The sequence below is a fragment of the Sinocyclocheilus grahami genome, unplaced genomic scaffold, assembly GCF_001515645.1.
Source record: "Sinocyclocheilus grahami isolate Dianchi unplaced genomic scaffold, SAMN03320097.WGS_v1.1 scaffold804.1, whole genome shotgun sequence".
Lineage (NCBI taxonomy): Eukaryota > Metazoa > Chordata > Actinopteri > Cypriniformes > Cyprinidae > Sinocyclocheilus > Sinocyclocheilus grahami.
In genome coordinates, this window is record NW_015505983.1 from 439,429 (window position 1) to 453,158 (window position 13,730).

Sequence of the window (13,730 nt, forward strand, 5' to 3'; positions counted from 1 at the left end):
GCGTTTCTTCATTTGCATGTGTTGTGAGGATTTGCAGCGTTTCTTCATTTGCATGTGTTGTGAGGATTTGCAGCGCGTGTGTTGTCAAACTGATGAAGATGTTTTCTTAATTTGCTGGTGTTTTTTCAATTTGCATGTGTTTTCTTAAGTTGCAGCACGTTGAGCTCTCTCGGCCACCGTAGAGAAAGGTATTTTAATAATGTAAATTATGTGAAAAATAATGCGTTTTTCGAACCACCAAGCATGAGAGCATGTTCTAGTACACCCCCAAAACAAAATCAAGACTTTGTAAAAGAGCATAAGACCCCTTTAAGTCGAACACAAAAGAAGATATTTTGAAGATTGCTGGTAATCAAACAGTTGGTGGTTGCCATTGACTTCCATAGTATTTTTTTTCCTACTATGGAAGTCAATGGCAACCACCAACTGTTTGATTACCAGCAATCTTCAAAATATCTTCTTTTGTGTTCAACATAAGAAAGCAGCTCATACAGGTTTGGAACGACATGAGGGTGAGTAAATGAAGACAGAATTTTCATTTCTGGGGAACTATCCCTTTAAGTAAAGATCATGTTCCATGAAGATATTTTATAAATTTCCTACCGTAAATAGGCTATATCAAAACTTAATTTTTGATTAGTAATATGCATTGCTAAGGACTTAATTTGGACAACTTTAATGGCGATTTTCTCAAAATGTTTTGATAGTTTTGCACCCTCAGATACCAGATTTTCAAATAGTTGTCGGCCAAATATTCTCCTATCCTCACAAACCATACACCAATGGAAAGCTTTCAGATTAAGTATAAATCTCAATTTTACAAAATTGACCTTTATGACTGGTTTGTGGTCCAGTGTCACATATGACCACGCTGTGGTTGATTAAAGACTTGTTTATCTATAATAATGAGAGCTTGTGTACCCAAGTAATAGAAATACCAAGACAACGATTGGTTATATTAATCATGTGAAATAAAGAGGAGACCTTAGAGAATAGTAAACGTGCTCACACTGACTTCTCAAGTGATCGCGACGCCCCAACGCGCGTTGATCTCGCGCAGACCTCTGATGACAAGCGCACAGAGGTGGCGATGGGATACAGAGATCCTGGTAATTATTTACATTTATCATATTTGTTCCTTCGTTGTATCACTATCTAGCGCTATAATAATCTCTGGTTCTTGTGGGAGTTTTCGGGGGTTTACTCTGAGGTAATTATTGTAAGTGAGGGTAATTGGCTCTTGTTGACGGCACTGTGTCGCATTGCTGTAGTCAGCAGCAGCCACAGGCGAGAATGATGCACATCAGCCATGTATGAACACATGTGCGTTTGCGTTGCTGCTAACCAGATGCTGAATCACCACTGGCACGTGTGTTCATGTCAAACGCATTGAAGATGTTGTCTTGTGTGAAGGTTGCGGCGGCTCTTCTGCAATGCCGTGCTGAGAGAATAATAACCAAACGCGTATTCAGTCCTCTTTGCTGTAACAGATGCTACACTAACGATTTGAGCCACAATTCCGGAGAATAGACTATAAACTATAATGCTGTGATGTTGTGACGCTTCGCAGGCTATAGAACGCTCACATAATTGCAAGTGCGCGACGCGTTCTAGTTTGTCGCGTCGCGTTGCTGGCTGCGTAGATGGGGTGAGGCGACAAACTCGGACTCCAAATCAGTTAAGCAGCACTTTTTTCTTTCTTTTTTTGACAGCTGTTATTGTAGTTATGTATCTGAATTTGTGTAAATAATATACACTGAAATGCGTTAGTGTTTAGTTGTGTTCATCATGCATGATTCTGGATATGTGTATCTGCATATGCACCTATGCAGGCGAGTCTTTCTGCCCACTCAGCAAATCCTCACTGTGAAATAGTCATGCAGGATCTGTGTCTGTGTGTCCGAGAGTGTGGCATATAAAATGCTGAAATGCCTTACGTTTTTGTACATAATATACCATGTTAGTACCATGTTGATAAATACCAACCCCTTTGAGGCCAAGTGACCTAGTAGATAAATAGATGGAGCATCATACATATTGCATAAATGTGTTCAAAGCCTGGTCTATAATAACTTGTATAGGCCTAGTATACTACTTATCGTAGTATGTTATGTTGTTTATACTGGATAAAAAGTCATTATTTAGGTACAAAGTCATGTATTTATCCTTTTAACATTGCTTAGTATTTATTATTTAATTCAGTTTAATATTGAATTAATATATGAGTTCAATGTTAATATAATAGTTTAATATTTAAGAATGATCATTTCATGTTTACCATTTATTATAATATGTAGTACATTTATTTACTAATTTTATTTGGGATGCAGCAATGCAACATTTAACTTAAAATATACACTTGGATATTCATCACAAGAAGTTTCTTACATTTGAACCCTGTAAAGCCTGACAAAAATCTAATTTTGGACAATCTAAAGCAAGTTTTGCAGTTTGCATCATATTTGATATTTCAGGCTTGTAAGGCTCATACTCAAGTAGGGAAAAGCACCTTAGTTTTATTCAGCGGCTAAAAATGAGCCAAAATATTTGCTGATATTTATATGGCCGAAAAGGAAGATGAAATTCTGGTCGCTTGTGATGTAAATCAATAAGATTTTTTTAATAACAGTATAGCAGACTATTTGTCACTCTTTGTGTCCCAATAATATGTCTTAGTAAGATAGCGTAGATGGGGTGAGGCGACAAACTCGGACTCCAAATCAGTTAAGCAGCACTTTTTTTTCTTTCTTTTTTTGACAGCTGTTATTGTAGTTATGTATCTGAATTTGTGTAAATAATATACACTGAAATGCGTTAGTGTTTAGTTGTGTTTATCATGCATGATTCTGGATATGTGTATCTGCATATGCACCTATGCAGGCGAGTCTTTCTGCCCACTCAGCAAATCCTCACTGTGAAATAGTCATGCAGGATCTGTGTCTGTGTGTCTGAGAGTGTGGCATATAAAATGCTGAAATGCCTTACGTTTTTGTACATAATATACCATGTTAGTACCATGTTGATAAATACCAACCCCTTTGAGGCCAAGTAACCTAGTAGATAAATAGATGGAGCATCATACATATTGCATAAATGTGTTCAAAGCCTGGTCTATAATAACTTGTATAGGCCTAGTATACTACTTATCGTAGTATGTTATGTTGTTTATACTGGATAAATAGTCATTATTTAGGTACAAAGTCATGTATTTATCCTTTTAACATTGCTTAGTATTTATTATTTAATTCAGTTTAATATTGAATTAATATATGAGTTCAATGTTAATATAATAGTTTAATATTTAAGAATGATCATTTCATGTTTACCATTTATTATAATATGTAGTACATTAATTTACTAATTTTATTTGGGATGCAGCAATGCAACATTTAACTTAAAATATACACTTGGATATTCATCACAAGAAGTTTCTTACATTTGAACCCTGTAAAGCCTGACAAAAATCTAATTTTTGGACAAAATCTAAAGCAAGTTTTGCAGTTTGCATCATATTTGATATTTCAGGCTTGTAAGGCTCATACTCAAGTAGGGAAAAGCACCTTAGTTTTATTCAGCGGCTAAAAATGAGCCAAAATATTTGCTGATATTTATATGGCCGAAAAGGAAGATGAAATTCTGGTCGCTTGTGATGTAAATCAATACGATTTTTTTAATAACAGTATAGCAGACTATTTGTCACTCTTTGTGTCCCAATAATATGTCTTAGTAAGATCATCTTGAAATGCTTGGTTTTATGATCACTGCTGTAGTTTCAAAACATATAATGCAATGCAGTACAATGATAATTGAGCGATGAACAAATAACCGTTTCTCAAAAGCCTGATGGCTCATATTTGGACTCACATTTTAACATGATTTTTCTATAACAAGTAAACTGAAGTTGATTCAGTCCAGCATCTTCATCATAAAAATACTGAAATGGATTCTAATGTTTACATTTTTTAAATAAAAAAGCAAAGCCAAGCATCCTTGACAAATACACTGGGCTGCTGGAAATTAATATATCTGACTCATCTTTTGGCAGGACATTGTGCGGGCCACGTCGTGATGGTTTGAGGGTAAAACAAAGCTCAGGGTGGGCTAAAGTATGATCAGTAACCCTCTCGCTTTAAGCTCCCTCCACTGAGACTATGAGGCAAGCAGTAACCGCCACTCTGTCTGTGTGGGGTGAGAGGCGTTTCGGATACTCCACCCTCAAGGACTCCAGCGAGTCACTGCTGGACGAGCGCAAGCTGAGGCCTGGACTGAAAGAGGACTCTGTCATTGAAGAGAAAGAGCGGGCCGAGAATGAGCAGGAGCAGCTGGAGGCTGTGCTGGGACTTCCATCCTCTCCTATGGAGGACACCCACCAAACAGGCAGCACGGAGCCCTCAGACCCCACGCAAGACTGCAAGAAGGGTGGTGGAATGGAAGCGTCACTAGTGTGTGGTGGGAGGAAGGGTTCACTTGGTGCTTTGCCCATGCAGCGCTGCAGTTCTCTGGGCACCACGGCCCCACAGTGGGTCCCCGATTCTCAGGCACCAGCATGCATGAAATGTGGATCCAAATTCTCCTTCACCAAAAGACGTCATCACTGCAGAGCGTGTGGGAAGGTGAGAGATGCTTGTGGAAATTTAACAAAGTTTAAAGGTATAGTTCTCTCAAAAATTAAAATCCTGTCATCATTTACTCACCCCTTTCTTTCTTTCTTTCTTTCTTTATATATATTTAACCAAGCAATTGTTGATTCCCATTGACTTCCATAGTATGGGAAAATATGGTGGAAATTAATGGCTACCAGCTATTTTTTGGTTACCAACATTCTTCAAAAAAAATTCTACAGGTTCACCGTAAACCCTAACACTCGAAATAATTAATTGGTTTGACTAGGGCAAACTTAAACTAAATTGCTTCAATCACATGAACTTTTATGAGTTTTCTTTATGAGTATTTCTTGTTCTTTTGAGTTTACATCATTGACGCATTTTAAGTCATCTGAATTGTTTCATTATTTTGAGTTTAATGAACTTGTTTATGAAACTGAAAGGGAGTATAAATGCTCAATTAAAGTGTTATATAATCTTTTTGTGCACTTGATTAATGTTAAATGGGAGATTTTGTACTGTTTAATGTTTTGCTAAGAGTTTGTGGGGTTACCATCATGGAGAGAACAGATATATGTTAGATGTTCTATATTGCTTTACGCATTCAGCAATTGCTATGCTAATCAAAACAATGTGTTACCAATTAGCAAGTTCACAATTACTGAATTAGCTATAGCTGGTTGTGGTGATCCTGAACACTGGAATTTCTAAATTTGATGATATCTTGAAAAATTTTGATATTAGATTCCATTTTTCGATACCACAGAGAAAAACTGCCTCAACATTAAGGGCATAAAATGTTTTATTTTTATTGAAAACTTGGGCTAGAACATGACAATGAGGTATATCTTTAATGAAAACTTCTTCAGGTGGTAAAACACTGGAGAACTTGCACTTTACATTGGAGAAAAAACGTATTTATGTGGATTTGCATATGTTAACTTCCAATGTCTTTAGAGAGAAGTATTATTTTTCCCATTTTTACTCAAAATAGGGTTGTGTGAGCATTATGGAGTGTATGTAATATGTAGAAAACTATTAAATACATTTTCGGCCTCATTCTATGATGTTTATTTTGTTTTATAAAATGGTTAGTTCCATTCCTCGATTGTGATTGGTCAGCAGCTGTGTTTTATTCATGATACAGCATGGCTATGTCCGCTTCACCCAACATTCTGTGTATCACTGAGCAACACCCTTAGCAACATAAGCATAGCATCAAAACTCTTTAATTTATTATGTATTTCGGCAGAATTAACTGTTTGTTATTTATTAAATGAAGTATGAGTGACCCCTGCTGGTGTTATGTTGCATTTTTCATCTTTAATTTTGAGACCCCGCCCTTCCCACCATCTAATAAACACTTCTCATGCTGAGATGTGTGTGCGCGTCTGTGTGGAAGCCCTACAGTTTCCGAAGTGAGGAGGGAATATTACTGTATTTATTCGTTTTCTGTTGATACTGTATGTCCATCAGTTTACACTGTAATGATGCTTGCAAACTCACGCTGTGCCGCGAATCGGTCTGTTTTAAAACTAATAGATGGAAAACAGACGTTTTCTCATGCTGAGAGATAAGCAGATGTATGTGTGTGAGAAAATATCATATATGGTGTTAAAAAAATAAATGACACAGCGGATGATAAGAGTTCCAATTCTCTGTTTTTATTTAAAGTCGGCATGAAATCAAAATTGACGATTCTTATTATTTGATGGAATACTGTAGTGTTTATTATAAATAACTTATCCGTGCACTTCATTATTTTTTAAAAATTCATGTGCCCTCGTAATCTTTAATCAAAAACGGTAACCTCCCCTCCCCCTCAAAACGACTCATCTTCTCTTCCGGTCACGAGCTATGGCGCAAGGGCGGAGCTATCCGGAACTGCCAGCAGCTGCAGTGACATCAGTGACGTTTGGAATAAACAACAGGGGGAAAAGCTGAAGCTGATGCTTCACTTGACACCAGTCATAAGGGAGTACGTTACCCTTAAACATTGAAAAGATATTAGGATATTACGACAACATTACTCTTAGAACATTGCAAACGAATAATTTTTTTCATGAATATAACTTAACCTGATGGAGGATGCGCTCAGTCATTCAGGCTCTCTCTCGCGCGCACGCACTGTTTAGGCATGTTTTGTGCCGTTGATCGTCGTCTTCATCCTCAATATAAAAAATAAAGCATTTATTCATGCTAGGGTGTCGGCGGTGAATCCAGTGGAGAGAAATCCCCCACAACTAACTGCAAACTGGCATTCAGATCTGCCTCCATTTTGTTGGCAATGCCCAAACTTCCAACGATCCAATCAATTCCCGAAGGATGAAATCAAGTCCTGCCCTCTCATTTCAGATGCCGTTTCACTCGGATATACATCACAGCAGAGAAGAAAAGACAATCGCAACTTCCGTTTCATGCCGACTTTAATCTCCATTAGATGAGGCATGTTCGGAACATTCTCTTGCCGTTTACTGTTGCTGTCAGGAACTGTTGCTGTTTTTTAGCCAAAGAACATAATTTAACGAACTTGCTTCAAAAAAGTTACATTTCAATACATACATTTTTGGTTTTAATATTTTCTATTGTGTGGTAACAGTTTTATAAAAGCAATAAGGTACTCGAGGCCATGTTGTATCGTGAATAAATCACAGCTGAAGGGGTTGCAGGCACGACGCGACCTAACAACGCCCTTCAGCCATGATTTATTCACGATACAGCATGGCCTCGAGTACCTTATTGCTTACATACAACAGGTTTATATGAACTGACTGTCAGAAAGAAGAGAGTGCGAGAAAGTGCAGCTGTATCTGTACTGCGAAAAAAACGTATTGAAACGTTTTAGATATTTCAGTATCTATAAGCATCGAAAAATCTATATTTTTGATAACACTAATCAATCAATTAAAACCAGTGTGTACAAAATACAAATTTCTGCTTACTGAAATTTCAAATTTATTAACTCACAAAATTTTGATGTAACTGATTGCCTCAAATTTGTGAGTTTTGCCAACTTATTTAGGTTTACAATGTTTGAAGCCAGTGAGTAAAAGATAACAAAATGTTCTTTTTTGTGTGAACTATCCCTTTAAGATGTCATTCTCCTTAAAACATGAACATCTACTTGTTTTGCAGGTGTTTTGTGTGGTGTGCTGTGACATCAGATTCAAACTGACTCATCTCGGTGGGAAAGAGGGACGTGTCTGTGTCACCTGTCATTCAACTTTGATGAACCGTGAGTGTCGCGGTGGATTCCCCTGCTTATGAGTTTTCACACATTAGTTATACAGTTACAATGATGTTATTTCATCAGGGGCGCTTCGCAAGGACCAGAAGAAGGTCTGGTTTGCAGATAATCTACTTCCTCAGTCTGAGAGTAGAAGTGCCAGCAGCTCTCCTATTTACAGGAGTGTGTCCCACACAGAGAGGGCTGAGCTCGCTCAGGCGGTACGACCGGACATGTTTCTGCTTCTTTGTTGAATTTGATTTTCCCTTTAATTTTTGTAAAGTAACTTTAAAAAACACTTCTATAATGACCCTATAGAGAGGATGTTTTATTTACTTGATTTGATTTGATTTTATTATTTGTTTTATTTTAATTTCCATTTAATCTTTGTGAAGAAATTTTACAAAAACATATTTACACTCTTGTCATGAACCTATAGAGAGGATATTTTATTTAATTTCATTCATTATTTAAATAATAATTTTATTTTGTTATTATTTTTATTTTAAATTTCCCTCCAGTCTTTGTGAAGAAACTTTAAAAACATTTTTACACTTATGAGGAGTATATTTTATTTATTTTATTTTACTTTATTTTTAACTTCTCTTAAGTCTTTGTAAAGTATGTTTTATAAAATAGTTATACACTCTTGTAATGACACCATAGAGAGCATATTTTATTTGATTAAATGTTAATTTTATCTAATTATATTTTATTTTTCATTGTTTTAATAATTATTTTATTTGTTTATTATTTTTATTTTAAATTCACTTTAATCTTTGAAAAGTAACTTCTCTTATAGGAAAAGTAAACATTCTTATAAGGACCCTATAGAGAGAATATTTTATTTTATTCATTGTATGATTTTATTTTTGTTTTTTTTATTTCCCATGAATCTTTCTACAGTAATTAAAAAATAAAAACCTTACAATATCATATTGATTTTTTATTTTTTAAAGTATTTTATTTTATAATTATTTTAATTTGAATTTTGTTTCTTTAAACTCGTACAATGGCCCCATTGTGAGGATATTTATTGTAATGACTATTTTATTCAATATTTTATTTTATTGTTATTTAAATTTCCCTTTATTCTTTGTGAAGTAACCTTTAGAAACAAATATGTTATTACTTTTTGACTTTCTATTAGCTCAATGATTGTCAATGATTTTGCACTGTAGGACGTATCTGACCTTAGAGCTGGAGATGAAGTTAGTGGCAACTCTACAAAACCCACTCCTCCAAAGGACCTTCCCCCTATTCTGACATCAACAGGGGTCAAAGGAGGTATGTGTCCTAATAAGCACACTAGTTCTGACTAATTAGGCTTCACCCAAAATAATTTTTCCAAACCCTCCTTACTTTTTTCTGTGGAACAAAAAGATTTTCCATATAATGAATGCATACAATGAACACAAGCAGCTACGCACCAAAAAATGCCATAAAAGTAGTCCTTTTATGGTGGGAACAACACAAGGGTGAGTAAACAATGACAAAAGTGTTATATTTGGGTAAACCATTGCTAGAGAGAGTCATTATGAGATGTTATCAGTACTTCTAAAGCATTTCATGAGTGATTTTGAGATTTCAGAAGCTGGTTCTTGTGTTTATTTCTGCAGATTACACTCTGGAGGAGAAGAGAACGGAGTCGTCGCTCTTAGAGGAGCTGGAGAGAGGTCTTGCAGCGCCTCTGGTGTTTGTGCTGAATGCAAACCTGCTGGCCGTTGTGAAGATTGTCAGCTGTATGTCGCTAATTTCTCATTACACTGTTAATGCATTTTTGGTTTTGGTGATTTGACATGTGGAGCTTGTGTGAATCAGTATGGTATATTATATTGTGATTGAAGCTGTTCTGTAGTCTGTCACTGAGTGTGTGTGCGCGCATGCGTGTTAATGATAAGCTCTGGATATTTTTTACCTGGTATGTATTAATCTAACAGCTGATGACAGCAGAATTTAAACTAAAGATTTACTTCTCAAAATAATAATGATAATGATGTTATTTTTAAGGAATTTCATGCAACAAAGATATTTTACATCCATGATTTGATTTATAGAGTGCATTTTATTTGACAAAAATAAAAATTAGTTGTTATATTTTATTTTCAATCTATAAATAGATTGATTAAAATTTTATAAAAATGTATATTTTTTAGAAAAGCTGCTTAAACACTTTAATTTGACTAAGATCTTGTCCTGGCTTAAAGGGGTCATATAATGCGATTTCAATTTTTCCTTTCTCTTTGGAGTGTTACAAGCTCTTGGTGCATAAAGAAGATCTGTAAAGTTGCAAAGACTAAAGTCTCAAATCCAAAGAGATATTGTTTATAAAAGTTAAGAGTCAGCCACACCTACCTAAAACAGCTCGTTCTAACACGCCCCCACATGTCTACCTCACGATGTGGGAAGATTTGCATAACGCCGCCCAAATGTTCACGCAAAGAAAGAAGGCGTAACTTTTATTCTCGCTGTAGTATTGTTGCTGCCGCCGCCGCCGCTGCCTTGTCGTGAAGGAGCTGTGTGTTTCGTTATGAAAGCGAAATTACTTTGGTTGACCTTCCAAAAGAGGACGATATCTGCTTCGTCATGTCTAGAGCTGATCCGTGCTGGTCGCTGAGGAAATGCATCAACTTCGCGCTGTGGATCGCCAGATCAGCTTTCACCCTGGGCGAAGCGGAGGCCAGCCCGGGGTCGTCACATGTGGTTGCCGCTCATTCGTCGGATCCCGGCGCGATGCAACGCGTAAAAAGACAGTATAAGTCATTATACAGTAATCCGTAATTATGTCCCCACTGGATGCAACAAATGCCTCGTTTATAATGGGTTTGAATGTTTTTGTCTTTTGTCACACCTTGCTTTTCAGACCGATGAGCTTTGTAAAAATCGACGCGTTTCAGAAAGGCGGGGCATAGAGGAGAAACAATAATAATGTGCAGTATGTAGAAAATAATGTGTTTTTGAACCTTAAACCGCATAAACACATTTCATTACACAAATACACAAAATAATGTTCTTTTTAGCAACATCATATGACCCCTTTAAATTGTGAATTTTTTTTTATTATACACCATTTCTGATGATAAATTTGTATTAAATTATGAAGCACAGATTGCAGAAAAATAAAATGGAAAACAGAATTTAGGGAAAAATAAAACTGATTTCATGGGGCCCTAAATTAAAGCTCTGTGGAGTTTATTTGTGAACAAACAAGTAATGTTTACATTCATTCTCAAGGTCTAACAAACATGTGGAAAGCATTTCCTTATATTTTATGATATGGAAAAGCTATAATGATTAAAAAAAATCCATATTGCCCAGCCCTAACTTCTGATAACAATATGCTAGTGTGTTCATGTGATCACTAAGGTGTTTTGTGCTCCTATAGATGTGAACCGGCGGTGTTGGTGTGTTATGTCGAAGGGCATGCATGCTGTGGGACAGCCAGAGGTGGTCATTTTACTGCAGTGCTTGCCTGAAGAGAAGAGATTCCCGACGGATATTTTCAATCATTTCATTCAGATCTACTGGGATGCCCAGACAGGTGACCCTTGCACAGGATGTTACTCAACCATAAAACTAAAACCAAACATCTGCAATGTCTTGATAGTTCTTGATCTTGCTTTTTCTTCAAGCAGCAGGAAAGCTTCTGAATCACCTAAGTCACTCTTTGGTATCCCGAGGGTTTCTGGGTAATAACGAGCACGCTGGCTTTCTTTACGTGCATTCAACGTTTCAGTCTCTGGAGGGCCTGCCTTTACCTGCACCGCCCTTCCTGTTCGGGCTCCTCATGCTCCGTGCAGAGGCTCCATGGGCCAAAACCTTTCCCCTGAGACTCATGCTCCGTTTAGGAGCGGAGTACAGATGTAAGAAACCTGAATAAACCTAAGATTAATATACACTGCCATTCAAAATTTGGGGTCTTTATGATTTTATGTGTTTGAAAGAAGTCTCACCAAGGCTGCATTTATTTGATGAAAAATGCTGTAAAAACGGTAATGCTGTGAAATGTTTTTACCATTTAAACCTGTTTTCTGTTTGAATATATTTTAAAATGTAATTTATTCCTGTGATGGTAAAGCAACATTTTCAGCAGCCATTACTCCAGTTATGTTCAAAGTTTACAGTCTTTTTTTTTTTTTTTTTTTTTTTTTTTTTTTAAAGAAAGGACACATGAAATGTATCAAAAGTGACAGTAAAGAAATGTATAATGTTACGGAAGATTTCTTTTTCAAATAAATGTTGTTCTTTTGAACTTTCTATTCATCAGAGATCCTGAATAAAATATGTAAAAAAAAATGTTGATAATATCAAATGTTTCTTGAGCAGCAAATCAGCATATTAGAATGATTTCTGAAGGATCATGTGACACTGAAGACTGGAGCAATGATGCAAAAAAATTCAGCTTTGCATCACAGGAATAAATTACATTTTAAAATATATTGAAATAGAAATCTGTTATTTTAAATTGTAATAAATTTTGACTGTTTTTAATGCATTTTTGAGCAAATAAATGCAGCAGTGACAGTAAAGAAATGTATAATGTTACGGAAGATTTCTTTTTCAAATAAATGTTGTTCTTTTGAACTTTCTATTCATCAGAGATCCTGAATAAAATATGTAAAAAAAAATGTTGATAATATCAAATGTTTCTTGAGCAGCAAATCAGCATATTAGAATGATTTCTGAAGGATCATGTGACACTGAAGACTGGAGCAATGATGCAAAAAAATTCAGCTTTGCATCACAGGAATAAATTACATTTTAAAATATATTGAAATAGAAATCTGTTATTTTAAATTGTAATAAATTTTGACTGTTTTTAATGCATTTTTGAGCAAATAAATGCAGCCTTGGTGAACATAAAAGACTTCTTTCAAAAACATTTAAAAATCTTACTGATCCCAGACTTTTAAAATGGTAGCATACTATGATTTGGGACAGCTACTTATTTGGCATACTATTTAGTGTGAATAATATGCAAATTGAGATGCAGAGTTATGATTTCTAAGAAATTGAGAAAAGCTCTAATGACATTAATTTTCTCTGTAGGCATTATTGTATGGTCTCAGGAAGCATAGCAATTGAGTTTTTTGTGTTTTCTGCTGTCCTGTAGTCTATCCCTGTCCCTTGTTCAGTGTGCGCTTCAGAGAGCCTCTCTTCGGACCCGTCAACAACAGTATAATGAGACTCTTAGTGGTGAGACTTGTGACCTGTTTCAGTTACTCTTTATTGTCGTGCTGCTTCCTGTTTAGTTCATTTGATGTCTTTTAATTGATTTCCATTCTTTTTTGGTTTTCACAGGATTTCCGTTTTTACCGTTACACACTGCCAACAGTGCCGGGGCTCGTGGTTGATCTAGAGGCTAGAAGCACCTGTATAAGAATCCCTAAAACACGTCATCCAGAGGTACTATAACACCACGCTAGATGCTGGAATACACTATACTACGGTGGCTGAGAAGTGCAAAGCAAATCACAATTCTGAAAACAAAATAACAAATTACAAACGCAAATGCAAGTCTAAAAAACAAAATAACAATTCAGAAAGCACAACAACAATTCAGAAAACATTATAACAAGTCAGAAAACACAATGACAAATTCGAAAACAAATTTACATGTCAGAAAACACAACGACAAATCAGACAAACCGGAAGAGGTAGGTATAGTTTGAGACAGCGCCATTGGTTTGGGATTACTCACCGCTGACTGGACGAAACATCTGTCAATCAACGTATACAGGGAAGAACCAGCCGAAGAACAGCAGAGTCGTGGTAGAAAGTTCGGAGATGGTATTAAAGTAGCTCAGTTTAAATGTATTGTATGAATTGCTCTTACTATGGAATAAAAAATACGGAGTGTATATTTACATTTAGTTAAAAGTGGCTGTAGAACATCAGCT

At 36.0% G+C, this 13,730-nt stretch overlaps 1 protein-coding gene across 1 annotated transcript in view; it reads left to right on the forward strand.

Moving 5' to 3' along the window:
* Nucleotides 1-1,604: 1,604 nt before the first annotated feature.
* The window catches only part of zfyve9b (zinc finger, FYVE domain containing 9b), a 20,727-nt gene continuing 8,601 nt past the window's right edge, over nucleotides 1,605-13,730 (forward strand). Inside the window, exons 1-10 of the mRNA XM_016246627.1 lie at nucleotides 1,605-1,677; nucleotides 4,046-4,613; nucleotides 7,740-7,839; nucleotides 7,918-8,051; nucleotides 9,012-9,117; nucleotides 9,450-9,572; nucleotides 11,216-11,371; nucleotides 11,466-11,693; nucleotides 12,944-13,026; nucleotides 13,132-13,236. Of these exons, the coding sequence (XP_016102113.1) occupies nucleotides 4,152-4,613; nucleotides 7,740-7,839; nucleotides 7,918-8,051; nucleotides 9,012-9,117; nucleotides 9,450-9,572; nucleotides 11,216-11,371; nucleotides 11,466-11,693; nucleotides 12,944-13,026; nucleotides 13,132-13,236 (1,497 nt within the window). The 5' untranslated portion in view covers nucleotides 1,605-1,677; nucleotides 4,046-4,151. The remainder of the gene's footprint in view (nucleotides 1,678-4,045; nucleotides 4,614-7,739; nucleotides 7,840-7,917; nucleotides 8,052-9,011; nucleotides 9,118-9,449; nucleotides 9,573-11,215; nucleotides 11,372-11,465; nucleotides 11,694-12,943; nucleotides 13,027-13,131; nucleotides 13,237-13,730) is intronic.